Here is a 21,927-nt window from a genome sequence, read left to right on the forward strand (position 1 = left end):
GAAAGGGCCATGTGGAAGGGCTGAAGATCAGCCTGCCCAGAGCCGACCGGCGTGGTGGGGGTGAAAGGGGTGAGAGAGGCTCCATGAGGCTCTTGCTTTATACTGAGGGGAGAGGAGAGGTTTTCTGTGGTAGGGTAAGGGATGGACACAGACAGACAAAGGGAACAGGGGAAGGAAGAGGAGGGTGGGGAAGGGAGGAGAGGAAGAACAAAATGGGTAAATGAAAATGGAGTGGTTAAAATCTACAGGGAAATTAATTTTAAAACAAAAATAAAAATAAAAAGGCTAGGAGTAGATCAGAGGAGCCAGTGCTGAGACAACAGCAGTAAATGTGCCTGGGGGCTAGGCTCAGACTGCAGGAATGCCTCTGCAGAGCAGCAGGAGATGAGGGGAATGGAGTGCAGTGGCAGAGGGGAGGAATGGGAGGCAAGAAGAGAAGGAAGTGAGGGAGGGAACATGCAGGAGAGGGAGGACAGGAACAAGCATAGGATTGGGAAGAAGAATGCTCTGAAGCTTTGATGCTCCCTTTTCTGCTGCTTTCTTGCTGGCCAAGGGCATATGAAGATGCTACACTTACACAGTTTGGCCCAAGGAATTGCACCACTTTTTCTCTTCAAACCCAAGGTAACCTTCCTCAGGAGAGTAGCCTTGCTATAAGCATCTATTAAACAGATTGCTGGCTGTAATGGCCAAAGCTTCTCCACCCAAATTTCATAAAAGCGTGACAAGAAGGGTATAGCTGGAGTTTGAGGTTAAAATACAAATGGGACTGTGCAATTAATAGGTGGATAGACAGATGGATCAATCAGTTGATCTTGTTCACAGTGGCACATTTTGGAGATTTAATAATAAAAACAGTCAGGGCTGATTCTGATTATCCCTAGAGTGTAGTTTTGCCAGATAGATACCTTGACAGAGAGACATAATGGAAGAGAGGAAATATCGGGGACTTGTAAAAGGTCTAATTTTCATTGTTGTTTGCATTGGGCCTCCATTTCTGATGTGCAGATTTTCACAGGCACAATAGATTGAGCTTTGCCACTGTTCCTAAGTTGGTCGCCAAGCAGGATGTTTGGGAATTGGAGAACTCTGTGACCTAAAGCATGAGTACTCCAGAACACCCACTCCTGTTGGGTCAGCAGTAATAGAGTCCTGTATTTGAACACCTGAAAGCAAAGCATGGATGATGTGATCAAATCCAATCCAAATTATCTAGCAAACTGTCCATCCTCAGGTAAACAAATTCAAGCCAATAAATGAAAGCCGTCTCTCTGCTGTGATGGCAACTATTGCCAATGGCCTATGAAATAAGTTAGTTCTGGTGATTTTGATTTATACAGAGAAATAGAAATGTGACATATAATTAGGTCATAAATCTGACTTCATTAATGTAGAACTGGCTTAATTAACTTTAGGCACCTTGTTGCGAGGCTGTAGTGCACACCTAGACTGTAAAGGGCTGGGCAATTTCTCTCTGTGAATGCTGTTTACCCTGAGATATTTGTTTCCTAAAGATTTGCTACCTGGCAAAAATGATAGTTTGCCATCGGTGTTCTACTCCAAGTACTTCTGACATGGGTGGCCAGCAAAGGTCTCTCATCACTAAGACTTCTTTGCAGCAAAGACATACGCTCATGTTTCAATTAGTTGGGAAGGATCTGTCCAAGAGGGATACACTTCCTCTTCATTTACTAAGTGAAGTCACTGGTATGCGAAGTGAGGATCGTAATTTCTTTTCCCTTTTTGCTACAAAGCTCTGTTTGGCAAGGACCTTTTGTGGAGGATATGGGGAATGGAACTTGGAGTATCTGGATTATGTTTTACAATTAATTAAAGTCCCCAGAATAGGCAGCCCATGAGCACCCAGCTTCTGCCTTTTACAACCATACACTGTCCTGCTATCCCACTAGTGAGCCTTCATGAGCCAGAGCCAGTCTCTGTAGATCGAGAACCACCCCAAGCTATTTTTCTCCTGCATCCTCTGTCTTCTGCAAGGCAAGGAATGCACAGATTTACTTTCAGACCAAACAGGCAGAGTCACCACCAGCATTCTGGTAGTGCTTGCAGCGTTTATTCAAATAATATTGATACAAGATAATTTGGATGAATACACCAGTCTGCAGGCAGAGGCCCAAAAGTTCCCTGGGCTTTCACAGGCTGCGAGTGAAGGGATATTTTTCAAGGAAGCCATTTGACAGTGATACATAAATAAACTGGGGACAGTTTGGTCCTGGGCATTTTCCATACTCCTATTTCAACTCTCTTTATTGTACAAGAGACAGCAGGTGTGGAGAGCTGCTGAGGAGGAAAGGGCAGAGAATAAGGTGGACGTGGAAGCATGGGTGGGCAGAAGCAAGAGGTGCTATGGGCAGGGGTTAATCCTGTTTGCACAGCCCCCAGGCACGTTGGGTTTCTTAGTCCCTCCCCTGCTTTATTTCTCTTTTAAAGCATGGAATTTTCACCTATAATCCTTCCTAAACCACAGCATTTTTCAGGCGCTCTGTGTAAGTGAAACCATAATCTCTGGTAAAACAGACCGCTTAAGCTGCTGTAGCATTAGGCCAATCTGATCCAGCCCCTGGATTTCCGCTCTGCCCAGCCACCACAGAGAGGATTTCAGCCTGAAAGACTGTGTAAAGCCCTTTCAATGGGAACAACAGTGCTAGGCCTTGCCTTGCAAAGCTGGGAAGGGTTAAGGGACCAGGAGCTATTTGTCCCAATGTTGTGAGGCTGTTAAAACCCCTGTCAGACTCACAGCGGAGATGAGCCCAGCCCTCTCTTGAACACATCAAGGCTTATGAAGAAAAATTCCTCGCACCTTCCAGAGCCATCGCCACTTACTCAGTGTGTGGGGGGATAAAGAAGTCAACAGTAACATGGCAAAGAGACTTGAACACAATAATGCTTAACACTTTTCTCTCTAATAGTGGAAAGGAGGCAAGGATAAGGTTAGACAGCAAATGATTGCACAACCAAAACTGAGACTTATATGTGTCTATTTATCTGTCTATCTTTCCCTCTATACTCTGCAACTGCACAGACATAATTTATATCCCATGTATCTTTACTGATGGATGGCATTTACCATTTTTTACTCCTTTGTTGTCCAACTCTCCACTGACTAAAAGCACTTGAATTCTGTCTCTGGTATAACTCCTGCCACTGCTATGCTGGAATAATTGCCCCAGCAGTGAATTATAGCTCCAAAGCATGTCACTGTATATGAAATCAATTGATTGATCTATCTATCCACCTGTGAATGGCACAGTCTCATTTTTCATTTTAACCACCTCAAACTTCAGCTGCATCTTTTATGTTTTCAATTTTGATTTTCTCCATTCTCTAATTCTTTAATATTTGTGATGGAGAACTTGCCTCTGCCTATCCCAAGTCCCACTACTGCCAGCAAGCTGTGAAGTAGTGCAATTTTAGCTTGTCTATGTTTTGTTGGGAGTGTTTCTTAGTAAGGCTCCTTCAGTGAATCCCAAGGTATATCCTTCTCCTAAGGCTGGAATAACAACCTGAAATCAAATGGGAGGGGAGTGGAGTGGAATGAGTTTGCAGCCCCTTTCCAAAGCAGCAGAAATCTACTCCTGCCTCAGTCTCCTTTATTCTTCTAAAAGGAGAACAGGATCCTTGTTTATAGGTGGCATAAAGAATATCACCCACTGTCATGGTGGGGGAAACATGAAAGTCAGCAGGGTGGGGATATAGCTGGAAACATGGCAGAGGACAACATTTTGTGAATCACCTACTCCTCTCTTTCTGACTGTATTTTCTGAGTTATGGTTGGTTTTCTTCCATTCTAACCCTCTCCTCTGTTATTTTGGCAGAGAGCAAGAACTAGTGATCTCTAGCCTAAATTCCTACTGTGAATGAAGGGATTTTGGCCAGACGGAGTGAGAGGAAGATTCACAGCTTTGGGTTCCTATGGAGACTCATTTTAGCTTTTATCACACTCTCTCCTGCTGAAGAAAAGGGAAGTTGGGTGGGGGTTGGTTGCAGGACTACATAAGCTGCTTGTTTTTCATTGCTGGTTTCCTGGAGGATAAGCTATCTGCATCTAGTGCTCCTTTTCTTTATAGTACACAAAGAATACCAAAATGGCACATCCATGCATGAGGGATGGCTCTCACACACCCACTCTACCCTGCTTGCCATCTTGAATACGTTTCCTGTTCTTAGTCTTTTCCTGAGGTCTCTATCAAATATTTGTACGACTCCAGTGTCCCACCCTTTACAACACATATCCTTACAGAATTGCTTAGGGGTCACACTTTTATCAGTGAGGAACTGAGCCCAGAGAAGAATACTCAAATTCGTGTAGGAACCCTGTGCCAAAGCTGAATCTTATCTCAGGTGTTTTGAATTCTATCCTTGCACCCACCTCTGAAATGTCTTTTTTTCTGTATTTGTGTTCTCTATTCCTTAGAAAAGTTTTGTTGTGGTAAACAGAATGGGACTGGGTCCTCAGAACTCATAAACTGGTGAGTTTACACTATAGGCAGTGGAGTTACATCACTTTCTCCCTTGTGGTGATCTTGTCTCCAATTCCAAAAGTGATATAAAAGACCAGACAGGACTCACACAGCATATTGTTGGCTTTTGCTTACTGTCATATCAGAATAACCACTCTTTCAATTCTTAGTTTCCTGGGTTTTCTGTTGCAAGAGCATTTTTCAAGTTGCACATAAAATAAATACTGTCCTGTGTTTTTTCTCTTCTCTGATCATAACAGACCTTTGCTAGAAGAACTTACAGGTGTGCTAAGATTAACCTGCTTCTCATTATACCTTTCTTGTCTTCCTTCTGACTGGAGAGTGTGCCTTGTGTGTTTAGGTTTTTTTTCTGTTTGTGCACACATTCACCCATGTTCTTATCTTTGGGCTGCTTTCCCCTAAGAGTCAATGCTGTTGTGACATCACATCCCACATCAAATTTTGTAATGTATTTTCTGTATTGTTTTCATTAAACTAAATGTTATAAATCTAGATTTTATGTCTGGTCTGATCTGATCAAGTTTACCAAGTAAACTGACCTGCTAACTCTGTATACTACTTTGAAGAGAAAATTTTATACCCTTCATATAGAATAAAGCATGGAGCTTCCAGTAGACCTGTGACCTGGACTTATTCTTTGAAGTTACTTGAATACTAATTAATTACTTGGGAACTCTACTGGAGCCTATTTCATGTGGCTCTCAGTACATTTGTTTAAAGATGGAGCTGAGGAGGGAAGATATGCTTTGAAGTCCTGGGTGGAGAGGAGAAAGATATGCATGCAACTTGTGCACTTGACAAACAGAGAAGTTCAGTGGAGTTTACATTGCCCCCTTTCTTCAGTCCAGCCCATTGGATTTGGCAAGTTCTTCCTGTCTTGAAATGAATCATGTGCTTATTCCTTGTTGTTTTGTGACTTGATTGTTGCCTCTTAAACAAAATGCTTTTGAAATATCTACTGGGCAATGCAAAAGCTGTTAGTTTTTCATGCAGTCCTCATTATAGGTAGCTCCAAGGATTCTTCATAATGGTATTTTCTGATCACAAGATAGGATAGATCTTCCTTGGTAGCCCACAGCAGGGGTAAATTTAGAAAGATGGGACAAACATTACTCTAAGCTCTCAATTTCTCTGAAAGACTGCAGTGGACAATTTTGGTTGTACAAAAAGTGGGCCTGATTAAGTCCAGTACAGTTGACAGACACCAAAAGTTATTAATGTCTGCTTAACTCAGGTATAAAGCACAGTCTTTGCTACACTGGGCATATGTATATATCGTAAGAATTTTTATCAAAATTGTACTCATTGGATTCTTCATTTAACCTCAGAAGAAAAGGCAAAACTTGAATTGCTGGAAAGACAATATAATACAATTATTTTCTTTAAAAAGTCCCCTTTTGTCCAGCAGCATAGAGTGTGGCAGCCTGCAATGCTGCCTCTTGCTGAAGAAAATTGGGCTGGGAATGCCAATTCACTGCTATTGTCATGATATGACATTATTTTCACTCACTGCTATTGTCCACTTAAATGCCAATTTAAGGAAAACTAAGATATTATTTCTTTTAGGCCCATCCATTTCTGTGTTCTTCAGTTGAATATGCCTTTAAAGCCCATCAGCTGCTTTCTTAAGCATCATAAAGTTACTGTCAGTGAAAATTCCACTGAATGCATATAAATAGCTTATGTAATTCCTTCCCCTTCACCCCCATTCCTGTCTGTTTCAGGGATCATTCATCTGACCATCTATCATTCTCGGCTATTTGGTCCCAGAGAAGAATAGTAACACCTTTTGCTTTTACAAACTCCTTGACTAGATAAGAAGATGCTATCTCTTCTTAAAGAGGGGAAACGGTTGATTAAACTTGGAGGTCCTGTGGACTTCTGGTTTTGCCAGCTCCTCATCTTTAATATGAGAGGCTTGCTCTCAGAAAATATTACCTTCATTTTCCTGAGGCAGGGTAGTAGCAACCTTGTAGCAGATGCATGAATGACTATCATATTCCATTTTTTGGGCGTTGGAGCACCCAGAGCTGTGCCCAAGAGGCTGTTTGAGTGCTGCTGACTGCAGCCCTGCTGCTGGGCTGCTGGGCAGGGTCAGCGTCTGGGATCTGCCATCACCAAAGCCAGCTTGCCCCCCCCAGCAGTTTGCTACACAGGTTTTTTTAAGTCAGATGAATCAAGCCCTGACCAGGGCCATTGCTTGCTGGTATCAGAGGCTAAAGTAGACTGGAGTAAGACAGGAATTTTTCACCAGTACAAACAAGGAAAAGGGGAAGGAAATACTTCCCCTCTCACTGTAACATTATAAGTACAATTGAATGTAATGGTCAGTTTTAGTCATGATTTAAAACAGCAAGCTAGATCAACTTGTTTTACATTTCCACTGAGCGGCTGGTTTCTACAGGCTTGAATTTTATGGGAGGTAACAAATATTTTGACAAATACAAAATTCACCCTAAGCATAGTTATTTCAGTTTTTGCTAAGTAGATGAACAGCATCATGTGCACATTTATTTAAGCAATTATGTTGTTTAATATAATTTGTCTTCACATATTATTACATGGCAAAATAGTGAACGATGAGTCCATATTATTATTTTATTAGATTATTAACTTTTTACTTGTTATCTGTGTCAAGTTATATTTGGATGGAAATTAGAATTAAATTAAAAACAGTATTTGTAATTATTCATGCTAATTAAATAAAATGACCATAAGTTCCCTGACTTCCTAAATATATTAGAACAGAAAAATCAAGCTTTTCTAAGCAGGTTTTTCATTAAAAAAATTATTTATTAACTGGAGGAATGGAAAGCTAGAAGGAGGAATTTGGATTGGTTTAAGAATCCTATTTTTAAAAGAACAGCTTTCATCCTTTCATACCAACTCTAATTTCACTTAATTTGAGGAAAACCAATGTTCCTGCTTTTTCAAATCTGAGTTTGTTCCTTCATTTTAAATGATCAGGTTATTGAACTGAACAAAATTCTCTTCAGTTCACTCGCTAATCTGAAAGGAAGGAAGTAGCATCTTTTCACCTTGCAGGAGGCTAAAGTTTTCAAAGGATTGTTTAGCATTTCAGAAAATCTTTCCAAGTGTCTAGCCAGTGATTTCCTCATGATTAGCATCACTGCTTTCCTGAAAATCAGATTCTGTTGGAATACTACTTTATGTTGTTCAGGAATAGCAAGTATCCTTTTTGGTCAGTAATTCCTCCTTTTTTTTGCATATATTCATGTATGAATTAAAAAAGATAAATTGAAAAAAACCCCTGATTGTATGCCAGAGAGGGGAGGTCTGGAGGAAAGTAAAATCCATGAACTTTTTTCTCTCTCTGAATCTTCACAAGGCAGTTGAAAATTTCTGTTCCATATGAACGACAGCAGGGTAGGTTTCCTAGCCTGGTGTTCAGCAAGTCACTAAGTGACAACTCATTCATGGACATTCCTTGGACATATTTAATAGGGAGAGATAAGGATGACCTGTTTGCTCCATAATAAAAAAATGGTTTTGTTTACTTGCTTTCAGAGATGTGAGTTATAAATGAGCCATCTAGGATGTGTTAGTAGAATGATTGTCTGAAAGGGAGTGTTTGATATTGGCAGTACTAGGCAAGGCTGGGCTGTACACAGTGGTGCTAAGCTGTGTCTTTGAATAGATGCCCAGGACTTTGGGGAAGGCCTTCTGGCCCATTGAAGAGGTGGCTGCCTGTTTTGTAGCGTGTCCAGCTCTTCAGTTCTAAGAGGCTCCCAGACGAAGGGACTTCAGCAACATCATTCTTTAACGATCTCACTACATTTCTTAGTTAGCTACAGATTGTTGAGGGATTGATGGCTTATGGAGAGGTGAGGTCTCAGAAGGGTGTGAGCTGAAAGAGCTTGCTGAGGACAATTAGTCATGAGCCAGAGAGAAGGACTTTCTCTGAAGTCTTCAGACAGGAAGACTTTCTGAAGACTGTATGATCTGGTATCATACAGCTATGGTTTGGAAAGACCAGGTGATATGTTTTTCTGTCTGGGAAGACTAAGCTGGGGAGACTTGCCTATAGACTGAAACTCTAAATCTCACATTGTGAAGTGACTCCACACAGAATCTGTACCCTGAATGGGTTCACATTTGTGTCAGGTATCACCTGAATTTACAGACTGCCCTGGGCATTTTGTGGGTTATTTCAAGGATGATACCATAGCAGCAAAAGAGGCAGCCTGCAATTCAGTACTCACTATTACTCCCATATCCCTTCCTGAGATCAGGAGCTGGGTGATACCAAAGAAATCTGCATGCCTCTTCCTTAATTTCCTAGCTGGGGTAGATCAGTAGGCAGGACAGAGTTCCTCACATCTCTGGTCCTTCCTGAAAGCGTTGCCCAGCCCCATAGCAAACATATCATGAATCATTCATCTTTAATAGATTATGCAAATTGAGAACATCTGATCAATGAAGATCAATATCTGCAACCATTTAATTGCCAGCAAAAACATTTTAAGAATAAGCATTATCTGAAGTCCTTTCTTGGGTAATGGCACCATTAATCCAAACATTGGATCCTGGCCTAAGTGTACAGGAAAAATTCTCCACCCCTCTTCCCCTGACGCCTTTTAGGTTACTGAGGGGCTTTTTCTTCCCCTTTTCATTTCCAGTTTCTAAGTTTCTCCATCATTACTACCAGTGAACAGCTCCCAGTGCTAATAGTTCTGCTTTTGTTACTCTGCACTGATTGAAATGTCGCATACAGATTGAGATGTTAGTGCTAAGTTGCCACCTGGGAATGTCAAGCTGGGTCTGAAATGAACTTTTCTTACTCTTGGATCCAGATGGATCAGATGGGGATGTTCTCAAGCTGAGCTGGGAGTGTGGCAGAGAACAGAGTAGGGGTAGCAGAGGGTGGGAGGGACATGAAGAAAATGTTTTTCCTCAGCCTATAGTCTCTTCTGTGAGACCAAATCTGTCTCATGCTGTGCCCTTGTGAGAGTCATGTCCAAGGCTTGTTTAGTGTCCTAGCCTTCTCATTGACAAGCTAGAATGCACCATCTTCACTTAGGCAAAAGGCTAAAAAGAACTATTTTCATGGCCTCTTTGAATCTTAAACTCTGATTGTAGACACATCACCTTTACATTTAGCTGTGGGGATTTGCCTTGCTCTCCTACTGGCTTTGCCCCTCAAAGACAAGAAGATATTTCCTGTAAGAGATGTGGATCTGCTAAACAGCTGAGTTTTGCAAACACAGAGAAAGGTAAAACACTTTTGCCACAGCTAAGCCATTTTGTTTCTGGTTGGCTAAGAAACTGCATGTCTACAAGGATTCTGAATCAAGCCTGATAGCTGTAAAAGCCATGAAAAAGATCTGGGATGTCATACTTTCTAGACATTCCTGAACAATATAGTTCATCTCCCATGTTCTCCATGATATTTTGCAAACACTCTGTGTTTGAGTTAACTGTTACTAATCCTGCCTGGTCCCAAAGTTCTTGGTAGCCAAAAGTTGCATGCAACAATATTCCTTTGCTCAATGTTTTCTGAACAAGCAATGACTGCCTGCCTCAGCCATGAGCTGCCCTGACATCAGGGGCTATTAACTGGAGCTTCTGCAAGAAAAAATTGAGATATATACTCCAATGCTCTTGATTCTGTGCCATCACAGGACAACTTTTTGGTCAAGGGACAAGAAGCTTCTTCCCTTACTAACAGGACTTAGACCTTTGTCATGAGTTGTTTCTCAACTTCTGCCACGATGTTTCTAGAGGGGCTACAAAAATTGTTGAGAAAGGGGAATATTCCAAACAGGGGCAGGTCACTTGAACCTTGCAGCCACTTTAGCTACTCAGGAGGAGATGTGCAAGTCTGGTAGCAGTGTGAGCAGCCACCAATGGCAACCAAGGCCTCAAGAAGAAGGGCTGTGACACCAGAATATTTCCTTCCAGCTCTAGACACACACAGGACAGGCAGCCTACACCAGTATCAGGACAGTGTGGGAGTGACCCGTGGCCTCAGGCCAAATTGTGCCACTCAGGTTCTGCACATGCCACCAGGAAAAAAGAAGTTTCAGTGAAGCATCTGCTAGAGGGGTTGCCTCCTATTTCTCTGCATGCCGATTTGTCTGCTTTCATGTGTTTGCTCACAGTTTCTACTCTCCCAGACACACCTGAGTTTAATGTGCCCACACATGAGGAAAGGCTGTGAACAATTTTTTTTTTTGCCAGCTTTCCTAAGAGACTCATGGACTTAAGGAGGAGGGAGTTTAGCAGTTGCAGTTCAGCAGATCTCAGTTTTCAAGGCGCAAAGGCACCTTCCAAGTGCCAGGGCTGAATAAAACCTAAACTATTATTTCTCTGAAAGAAAAGCAAGTGAAGATCATGGATAAGCCATGACCCTGTTGTTCTCAGATACAAAGGAAAAAAATCACAGTGCATATTTGAACATACTTGTTCTCCACCAACATCCCAGCCTTAAGCCCCATCTGGGCACACAAGTTTGTGATTCACATCTGGTTTTCCCTTTGAGCCACACTTGGACACATCTAAGTGTACCCAAAACTGCCAACACTCTGAATTTCAAACTTCTGTTGAACCCTTATGTTCTCCAGAGTCTTTATGTCTCTTTCCTTGTTTGCCACAGAGGGGTATCTTGCATTAGCAGAAAAAGCAGAAGCTAATGGTGATGAGGGAAATAAATAAAAAGCTTGGTTCTGCTGTTTGGTCAGGCAGCTTACCGGTCACCACAGGGTACGTCTGGGGTCCTGACACATTTGTCCCCAGGTCTGGGTTAGCAGAGGTGGATAGACTTGATTTGACTTCATCGAGACCAGGGGTCAGAGCTGGGAGGGAGTACTCATTACCCTGGGGAAGAGAGGAGAAAGACAGCTCGCTATTGATGTGATGGGAGAAAGGGAAGGGTGTACAGATGGGGGGGAGGAAGAGGAGAGATGCAAACCCTTGCACAGATGGAAGAGGAGGAGGAGGAGGAAATGGAGAAGATAAAGTGACAAGAAGGTTGAGGGGGGATGAGGAGGGGGTATCCTAGGATGAACTATCCCACCTGCCTGCTTGATGCTGTGAAGGGGAAGAGAGGTGAGGGATCTGGCCTGTTATCTGTGGTATGGCTGAGCCCTCATTTGATGCTGTGGGGATGAGGATGGCTGTGCCAGCCCATGGGAAAAGAAAGGGGAAACCCACATCCCCTCCTCTTGGCTGAGTGGAGATGGGAGGTGTTTGCCCTGGTGACAAGGACAGCTGGGGCATAGGACTACAATGACATGACTAGGACAGGCAGGCTGTAGGAAGCAGCCAGTGTTGGCGCACTGTTGCCAGGGTCTCTGCCTGGGTCGCCTGCCTCCCCTCCACTGTTACCTCTGTCCTAGCTTTTTTAAAACAAAGAAGCCTCATCCCCTGCCTCTGTCACTCTGTGCATTGGGGTATGAAATTGGGGAGGGGGGAGCCACATGGCTAACAGAAGGGTGGGAGGGGGAGAGCCATTGAATCTGAAAGGGTGTCCTGTCCGAAAGGCTCTGGTAATTGCCTTTTTATTGTGGCAGCCTCCAGACCAGACGCGGGAGCTGGAGAAACCAGGAAGGCTACAAAACAGCAGGAAAAGTTGCTCTGATTAATATTACGTTAAATTAAAACTGATTTTCTGCTCTTTCTCCTCTGTTTTTTTCCATGCACTTCCCCAGCCCCCTCCCCACATCTTCCCCTCCTCCAGCAGGTTCCACGCATGCTGCCCCCTCCCCGCCCCTGTCCCTGCTTGGCTAGGACTGCCTAGTCATTTCCAATTCCTTCTTGTATTGATCTTCCTGTAGAAATCAGTTTTGTAATTAGCTGCAAATTAGGCCTTCTACTGGGGGTGAGCCTGCCCCCTGATTTATCACCAGAGTAATTCGCTGTGATCGGAGAGAAATTAAAATGAACTCAATTAGGCTTTGGATTTGCTTTATGGGCCCTGCTCAGAGTTTCAGGGGGAAAAATGACTGTGCTGGTGCTTAATAGTCTAATGAAAGTAAATAAAGGTTATTCATTGTAATAAACCCAGGGACTCTGGGATGAAGGGAGTCCACAGCCAACCTCTCCTTCTCTTCCTTTGTTGGTTTATGGCTTGGGGCGGTTTAAAAAGACTTTTGATTTTCATTTTATTAAGACAAACAGCTTTTGGGATAAAAGGCTGGGAGAGTGGGGGAGTAAAGAAAAGGTGGGCAGAGCTGCAGAAGTGTGGAAAACTATGTTGGAGATGGGAGTTGAGTCTCAGCTTTAGGCCATGAAGGAAAATGATCCATTTAAACCCATCCCTGTGGCTCACTGGTCAGCAGTGTGATCTCAGAGTGCAGGAGTTTCTATGCAGTGCTGTCTGCCAGTGAACATGGATGGGGGGTAGGCATATTCATGGCAAGGTACAGACAGGTCTGTGTGCAGAGGGAAAAGTGGTCATGGGGACGTAGGGGAGAGCACAGTGTGCACATATGTGGCAGGTTTACCAGAGGAGGTAAAGCTTGTGTATAAGCACAGTGATACAGTTACAAATAGGGCTGTAAAAGGTATGTGCAATAACAGGTCAGCATAAGAACAAGGGACAGAGAGGGGAATTGGTGAGGGAATCTCCCTGCCATCATCCTCGCAGTGCCTGTGGGTTCCCATTACCAGGCCAGGCCCTCACCTGCTCAGATTTGATGTGCTCTGATGTTTGAAAGACGTCAGGGTAAGAAGGACGCTCAAACACTCGATCTAAAGCTTCCAGCTGCTGCTGGGTGAAAGTGTCGCCACGAAGGTGCTTCCGCAAACTGTCCACGCTGCTCTGGGAATCTCCATTGGGAACTGAGCCCTCGGATACATCTGCAGGGCACAGACAGAGAAAACAGGGAGTTAGCACCACCCTGGCTTGGATTGGTAATGGATGCAGGACAAGGACAGAGCGGGAAAGAGGAAGGCTCTGTGCCTCCACCCAGGTAGCTGTGCCACTCCTGAGGGAAGAGGAGGCTGCAGGGGTCCAAAAAGAGCCCCCTCCTCGCTGATGGAGTGGCCAGGCTGCTCCAGTGGGTTCTGTGGTATTCTCCTGCCCAGAATGAGTGAGGCTGTGGAGAATGGCGCTTAGCTCAGAGATGAGTTTCGGTTCCGCTGATTTTCAGTGTTAAAAATTGCCAAATCTCCACTGCCAAGCATAAAATGGGAGCAAAGCACAGCGATTAGCATCGCTAGAAGACCACTGGAGAGGCAGTTCGCAGAGAAACAAGAGTGCTGAGGTTGGGCTGTAGTGGAGAGGACTGAGGGAGCCTGCACTGGGAAAAAGGCTCTCTTACAGTTTGGAAGGGAGGCAGTCTCTCTTGTAGCTCCCCAGTCCTATGAGCAGCTATCACTGTTCTAATTTCATCTGATCACATCCTAGATGAGCCTTTCATTCCCCATAGATAACAGGGAAATCTGGTTTCTGACTCCATGTTTCACCCGAGACAAATCTCTCCCTGTGGGGCAGCTGTCCCATCCAACATATGTTGGTTTCTGTCCCATTCACTTATGTGTAGCTTGTGATTTATCATGACCCATATCTCTGTTATAAAACTACCTCCAAAATGGGATGAATCTTTGTCTCTGCCAGTCTCCTTTCTTATCCAAAATGAATTATTGTATTACAAAACCTAGGTGGGAATTACAAAATTCCCACCTGCTCAGTAGAATTCAGCCTTCCTTGTATTACTTTGTTCTTATTAGGAATATAACTGCCTTCTGGTAGAAGCTTCCCTGGAAGTGCATCTCTGTCCCTACAACAGCCCTCTGACACAGTCCAATCTCACAGCAGTGCCTCCTGCCATGCTCCAGGGTGTCTTTCTTTCTGTTGTGCCATCCCATGTCTCTTACAGCCCACTCATCCCCTCTGCTGTGAGTCCATTATAAATGGCCTGCCCCATCCAAAGCGATTTTTTTCCTGTGATAAACCATCTGATCACCTGTCTGGGTTTGAGTTTGGTTTGGTTTTTTTCCTCTGTTATCCCCCAACTCAAATGAGGTGCATTTTTCTCTGTTATAACCCCTTTTTATCTAGAGTAAGTCTCCTACTATTAGCATCTATCATATCCAAGGTGAGTCTGTCTGTTCTAACCTCCTGTCCCAGCTGAAGTGAATCTTCCTCTGTCATAATCCCTCATCTCATCTGAGGCAAGTCTTCTCATTATAATCTCCTCCAAATGTGCTGAGTATCTTTCTGCTGTCACATCTCAGCCTAACTTTGGTGTGCCTGGTAATAATCCCCTCCTTCATCCATGCTGATATGCCTCCATACTCTCCATGCTGAATCCTTACCTACTGTGCTTCATCAGACACAAGTCTGACTGCCCTATCACCCCAACTAACCTAAGATCAGGTTCTCCCTCTTGTGCTGTAATTATCTTCCTGGTTTTTCACTAATATGCCTCATACTTAGGCCTTTCTTGGTGGCCTCCAGTCTGTGAATCTCAGAAATCTGCTGCCTGTCAGGAAATTGGTCCAGGGTTCTGTATAGACCTTTTCTTTCCTCCATGCAATCATGAGGTGCTCATGGACACATGATGCTCCCAGAAGCCTGGAGTGACATTCAGTGTGCAGCATCCAGAACAATACCACTCTGCTGCTTCCTCTTTTAGCTCATGGATAGTGCCAAGATGGTATTTTCCTGGCACAGTTAATGCCCAGCTGGTGGCCCAGAGTTATGACTGAGCCTGCTGCCTTCTGGCTATGAGATATATCCGTTTATAGGTGATTATACGATATGATATAATCAATAGTACATTATATACAGTAGCGTAGTACAGTACCACTCACAAGACCATAGAAAATATTACATATTGATTTGTCCCTGCCAGCAGCCTTCCCTCAAGCAGCCTCTTCTCTCTTTTTTTTCCACCCCAAGCCAGAGCAAGGCTGTTTACTGGCACTGATCCCTGGAGTTTTCTCATCTCCCTAGGCTTATTTGCCCAAGAGAAAGTTATCAATTTCCTGAAATATGGAGTTCATGCAGATTTGACTAAGAAAGCAAAACAAGGATCAGGCTTGGTGGACTGCACACTATGTGGGTCAGTACAGTTTTTATGTTTTATATGACATTGGGCTGTTTCTGTAGGTGCTGAATATCAGGAGAATAGAACTCTGGTCTTCCCTGCAGAAAGCTAGCACAGAACTCCTGGGTCCAGACTCAGAAAAAAAAAAGTTTCTGTATCAGCCTCAACCTGTCTGCAGTCTGTGAAGCTGTTTGTCTTTGAAGATTTTTCCACGTGTCAGTGAGTGTGCATGATTGTACACACCATGACACTAATACACATGGGTATTTTTGCAGTAGATAATTATTCTGTTTTTCTTTAGAGTCGGCATCACAGTACATACCTGACTAGGCATTCATCTGTGGCTGATGGTTTTGGCTATACCTGATTTTCAAGGATGGCAGCCCTAAACTTCGCATTGTGTTTGGTTTGAGTGGACTGATGTACAGTAAAACTTTCGCTGATTGTCATTAAACTAGATTTTACCCTTAGTGAGTTGCCCTGAGTGGTTACACAGATTTGTGCACACATGCATAGGTATTTGCAATTCTGTCTGCCTTCAGAGCCCTGTGCACATGTGTCTCCTGCGTGTGCACAGGCCATGCCTTTGTGTGAAGAAGCTGAAATCACAGCTTTCCTGAGTAGCTGTAAGAGTCTCTTTTCCTTCATTTATTCAGGGGCCCTTCAGATCTTGACAAATCTGTCACTCTAAATTTGCGGGAGATTATGGTGCTCTCTGCCTAGCACCGAGAGAGGTGATATATGATATCTGCTGCCCCTATTGATTGCCTGATCTGGTGGCAGAGGGCTGGCGAAATGAACTTGAAATGAACATCATGCCTCAACTCATTGTGCGTATAATACACTACTTAATCCCACATTTTTGAGCCGCTATGGAATTCAATTGATCAATCATGTCCCTCTGATAGTACTGTTTTAGGGGTTATTGCTGCTCTGCTCACTGACCTTTCTATTTATTTATTTATTTATGTCAGTATGTGTGCGTGTGCATGTGCACACATAAGCGTGTATGTGTATTTGGGAAACCCAGGACCAGCTGATGAGAGAGCATCTGTACAGTCTATGGGAAATGAAAGAGAAGGATGAAGGAAAGAGAAGGGTAAACAATAGGGTTAAATAAGAAATAAGAATGATCAAAGCAAATGGATAGAGAGGGGTACAGAAGTTGTAAGGAGAAAGACAATGCCTTAGTTTAGGTTGAAATTCCTGGAGGGGAGAAGGAGGAAGGAGGGGGATGGGCGACTCTGCCCTAGCCTGTGCTTTAAAAATCTGCGTAAGCAAGAAAACTTTGGCAGAGGCCTGTAGGGTATCTCGAGGCCAATCTTGTCTAAACAGCTTGCAGTAGGATTTGGCTTAGTAATGGCAGAATGCATGAATCCCAAACGTCACAGAGCAATTATATGAATTGTGCATATATATTTTACTTTTGAAGCAGAGGTTTCACAGAGGTGATCCTGAAAAACAGATTTGCATGTCTTGTGTTGCTAAAGCTGAGACATTCACAGTCACAGATCGTTTTATTTTCTTCAAAACCAAATGACTGTAAGTTCCCTGTGTTTGTCTTCTGAAGTCAAAATCTACAGAGGATGTGTTTTCATTTTTTCCCTGAAACTGCAAGGGCCAGACACTCATATCTGGTTTTATATCAAAGTTGCAATTCTCATCTAAGGGTATGATTCTGTAAGCTGGACTATCAGGAGAAGTTTCAAACAAAGTATGAGCGTTGACAGCCACGTGGGCATGAGCAAGGGTGGCAGAAAAGACAAGAGAGGACTTTGGAGAAGAGACAGAGTCCATCAGAGGGCTGTGGGTGCTAGTGAAGAAAGGGGTTAAGGGGAAAATCAGAGGGCTGTTGGTTCTAGTGAAGAAAGGGGTTAAGGGGATTTGGGAAAGACTAGCAGATCCCAAGAGGAATGGCACTGTGGTGGGCAACAGTCACTTCAGCTGATGAAGAACAGTGCTAAAAGCTTATGGGACAGGTATTTGCCAAGAAAGCAGATATTGGAAGGGGTCCTGTTCAAAGGAGTAAAGGAAGACTTCAGCTGCAGGATGAGTCTGAGGATGCCACATGGGTAACTGTGGTAACTGAACCCAATAGGAAGCAGCATCATCACCTTTCCCAGTTCCCTTTTAGTGGAAGGGAAACCTCTCTTTTAAATCATAAGAATCTTAACAAACAGCTTGAGAGGCAAACCATGGCCTCAGTCACTGTGTCCCTCACAAAGGCACACATTGCTGTCAGTGTGATCAGGCCTTGCACATGTGACAGGAAATAACTCTCCTCCAAGGGACAGCCAAGGGAGTACACACAGCGAATGTTCAGAGTAAACCCTCAACACAAGACGCAGAAATGCTCCACGGGTGTCACAGAACTATTCTGACAAATAACAAGGAAATGCTGTGCCAAAGAACAACAGAACAACCTTGACTACATCTTACAACAGGGAATATGCCCATTAAATAATTCCAAAACAAAGAGACATTCTCAGGGCTGGAAGCCACAAAGACACCAAAATGTACATGTAGCACAAAGTAGCATAATTCATTACTTCCCTGGCTACAAGTGACAGAGAACCCTTGCTCAGGGTGGGACAGGACCATCTCAACAAATAACTCAAAAGTACTGCTGACATAGGGAGATCATTGTGGCACAGAAACATCTAGGAAGGTCATGAGAAGCTGTGCAGCTACCACACAAACATGGAAATACTGCTTTCTTTTAGAGAAGGGGCTGTTACCATCCCTATGACATGTCTGCCTGCAGTGTCGTGGGGCCCTGATCTCAGCTGGGCCCTTGCAGCTTTACCAATAAAAATCGCAGTCATAACAAAAGCGAATGTGACTGGCATGAGAACTGCCAGCCAGGTGACACAGCAGAACCCATCTAATTGTCAAAGGCTCCGAGGGAAGCGCAACTGTCTGATGCAGTGGTGCTGAGCTGGCTGCTCCAATGCTGTCCCTCTGCACCAGCAAGGCTACCCTGTCCTCTCTTGCAGCCTGCCTGCACCATCCCTGCCAACTCAGGGATGCTCCACTCAGAGCAGCCCTCTCCCACTCCCTGAGCATTTGTGGACACATGTGCTGCCCCTTCCCAAATCACACTTTTGTGTTAAGACTGCTCTTTCCCTTTTTCCAATTTCTCTTCTCTTTTTTCCCCCTCTGATGTGTTCCCTTGTCCCCATGCAGCCTGGGGCTGTCAGGCAGCTTTCCTGTCCATCCCGGGGGGCCTTTCCCCACACTGCCAGTTGTTGCAGTTTCAAACTCAATTGTTCTCCTCGGTACTGAGGCAAATGGAGTCATTAATTACCTTCTATCGGCTGGGCCGAGTTCAGAACGCGATCGATAGCCAGTGCTTGTCATTCATGGCAGCCAGCCCTGCGCAGGCCCTCGCGCTGCGTTCAGTGCAACACGAAGGACCCCAGCACTAGCAGAGCTGGCCTTCAAACCCTGGTCTCAAGCTCCCGCTGGGAATAGCAGACCTCCTGCATCTGTGTCTGAACTGACCCCCAAACAAGAGAGAGACCAAGGACAAGGACCTTGTCATGAAGTAGTGGGTCACACATTTTCGGATGGCCAGGATTGTCTGGTACTGATGTCCTGATCCACACAAGGTCATTCAGTCTTGCTGTCACAATGTTTCTAGAGACACTGTTTGCATCCTCAGTAATTATTAAACTAATACTGTACTCCCCCCAGTAAGGATAAGCGCAAGGACTGGCAGTCCTAATCTGGTGATCTTTTTGCCTTTCTTGCCCCACTGGTTAGAGATTTGGAAAAGGAAGGCTGTAAATTTTGAGTTACATTTCCTTCCAGGAGAATTTTTATGGTCTTTTAGACAGTGCGAAACATGTAACCTCTAGATGGGTCAGCTCTGTGTTTTAGCATGTGTTGCAAGAATTCTGAATGCTTTGATTATGATAACTGGTGGAGAGAAAGATGAACCTCAAATTCAGATGGGAAGGATCCTAAGTGAGTGCAGAATAGAGCTGATGGAGCATGGAAGGGGCTTGCAAGGTTCAGGATTGCATAGAGGAAGAATGTTACCAGGGATTTACACTGCAATGATGAAAGATACAGTACAAGTTCACCTTATGTACAGTATCCTGCAGAAATAGGGATGGTGGGACATAAATACTGGAGGATTATCACCTCAAGGAAGACCATCAGCCTTCATGAACTCCATAGTTGTTCAGATTCCTGTTGTCCATTTGCCTCAAGGGAATCCACAAACTTGAATTTCAGTATGCTAATTGATAGTACTGTGCTGGCCTATGTGTCTCTGTAGTTTAAGTGTGTCAGCAAGATATAGACTGTGTGTATTTCTTTCTTACATGCTCAGGCTTAAAGCATAAAGGCTCAGAAACAACGGATTTTACGTTTTGAAATGAGGGTATAGCTCACATGAGGAATTGGTGAGCAAGGAAGGCTGCTCATGCAGGGAAGTGAGTGTGCCTGACTGAGGAAGAGTGAGATGTGTGCTGGTGCCTGACAGCAGTGCTTTTTACACAGGGGTTGTGTATGACTGAGTACCCTAGATGGAGCAGGGACGGGCAATGCAGCTTGAATACAGGGCTTACATGAGCAAAAAACGGCAGTGCTCAGTGAGAGTGTAAATGTAATGAATTGTGTGTGCAAATGTGTAATGAAGTGTGTGCTCAGATCTGTCTTGGATGATCATGGGAGCATGTAAAATGCATTTAAGGAAGTGAGTGTGTATATGCACATGAAAATCATATGTATTTACTACTGTACCTAAGTGTATGATTGCAAATTTGGACAAGAGCATCTGGGAAGCTAAGTCTATGTTGGATAGTAAAAATCAGCACATTCAGCCTTACTGAAAATGCCAGAAAAAGTCTTTCCAGGTGTTAGGATGCAAGCAGCTGTCTCAGATGTGTATACAACATGTGCTACAACATGTGTGGGTGTGCGGGTAAGGGGTTTTAGCCTAGGTAACAGTTTCCTAGTTCCAATATCTCTTACTAGTGCTATTAGGTTTGACTGTTAGACAAACAGAAATGCAGCTGCCTCTAGAATCTAGTATACTGGCTTTGTTTACATTGACAGAGTAGCAACTGGCCTTCTCATACAGTGAGCCAGATCCTCTGGTCAGTGTAAATCTGTAAGTCTCTTGCATTCAGTGGTTATACTGATTTACACATCCTAAAAGTTATCAGAAGGGTTATCCTGATTTATGCTGTTGTGGTGTCCACAATATTGCCTTTAGTGCACTGTCCTCAGGTACAGCTGCTGCTGCAGGGAAACAGGGCTCCAGAAGCTATGCTTTCCCTCTGCCAGAGAAGGTGATGCTCTCAGCATCATTGGCGTGGCTTAACTCTCTTCTCTCATCTTCCTAAACATGTTTGTTAGGGAGCTACTTCTTGGCAGGATCCCCCTTGGTGAGCATATAAAAAAGGGTGGCTTTTGTTAGCTCCAAAGGAGAGAAGCAACACAAAAAATTACATTGCATGCAGCCCTAACTATGCTTGTTTAGAGAAACTGCTTGCATTTATGAAGTCTTTGGTGCGGAAAGCAGGGTTGCAAATGACTGCATCAGAGCGACAGTAAAGGCCATTAATTTCCTGTTATGTTTTCCTGTGTTGGGGGCTTTATTAATTTAATTTTACACTGTCGAACAACAGCGAGCGCTGACACCGCCACACTTGGAGGGTTTGTTTTTTTTTTTCCTCAAGCAGTTCTTTGCCTGACATGGAAATCAACACTGCTATCAGGACTGCTAGACACAAAGCAGGGAGCCCAGAGCTGGACTGTCACCATCCAGTTCCACCTCCCAGTTTGTGGGAATCCCTGAGATTCCAGTGGAGAGCACTGAGAGGACACCAGCATACAGACTCAGCAGATCTGGGTCAGACCATGGATGGTCTAGAAAATATTAATTCTCCTTTAGACTGCTTGGTCAGCCTGGTCCCCCACTAATATGCCTCCTTTCCTTCTGTTTCCCTCTAGACTCCACCTTCTTTTCATTCCACCTATTTTCCCCTCATGTACACTTTTACCTTAACCTCATCAGTCAAAGGAGTCTGTACCTGTCCCTGAGCCAGATACTTGTGAATCATGTTATTGGAAGCTCTTCTGAGTCAGCACTAAACCAGTATTCCAGCAGAGTGTTTTTAGAGCTGCCATTTTTGACGTGCCATAAAACAAAGGCTCCAATCACTCAGAGTCATTAAAATTCCCATGGCATTTTTTGCAAGAGTGCAGACATTAACCTGGCTGTCCTGAACAAAATCCAGCCTGAGTGATTACCCACAGCATATCTTAATTCTCCTGTGGTTTCATTTGGACATGGCACAGCAAAATTTCACAGTTGATGCTCTGTATTGTTCAACATCTGCCATGGTCCACCTGAGAGTCAGCCACGTTTCAGTAGAAAATGAGATCTTAAGAATGGG

The 21,927-nt window shown here is 43.9% G+C and overlaps 1 protein-coding gene across 4 annotated transcripts in view; it reads right to left on the bottom strand.

The window, feature by feature from the left end:
- The window catches only part of PAX2 (paired box 2), an 82,829-nt gene that overhangs the window by 11,844 nt on the left and 49,058 nt on the right, over positions 1 to 21,927 (bottom strand). For all 4 annotated transcript variants that reach the window (XM_009087363.2, XM_009087364.2, XM_050976476.1 and 1 more), the window contains exons 6-7: positions 13,144 to 13,319; positions 11,210 to 11,336 (exon numbers count right to left, since the gene is read on the bottom strand). In XM_009087363.2, the coding sequence (XP_009085611.1) occupies positions 11,210 to 11,336; positions 13,144 to 13,319 (303 nt within the window). The remainder of the gene's footprint in view (positions 1 to 11,209; positions 11,337 to 13,143; positions 13,320 to 21,927) is intronic.

This window comes from Serinus canaria, chromosome 6 (assembly GCF_022539315.1).
Source record: "Serinus canaria isolate serCan28SL12 chromosome 6, serCan2020, whole genome shotgun sequence".
Lineage (NCBI taxonomy): Eukaryota > Metazoa > Chordata > Aves > Passeriformes > Fringillidae > Serinus > Serinus canaria.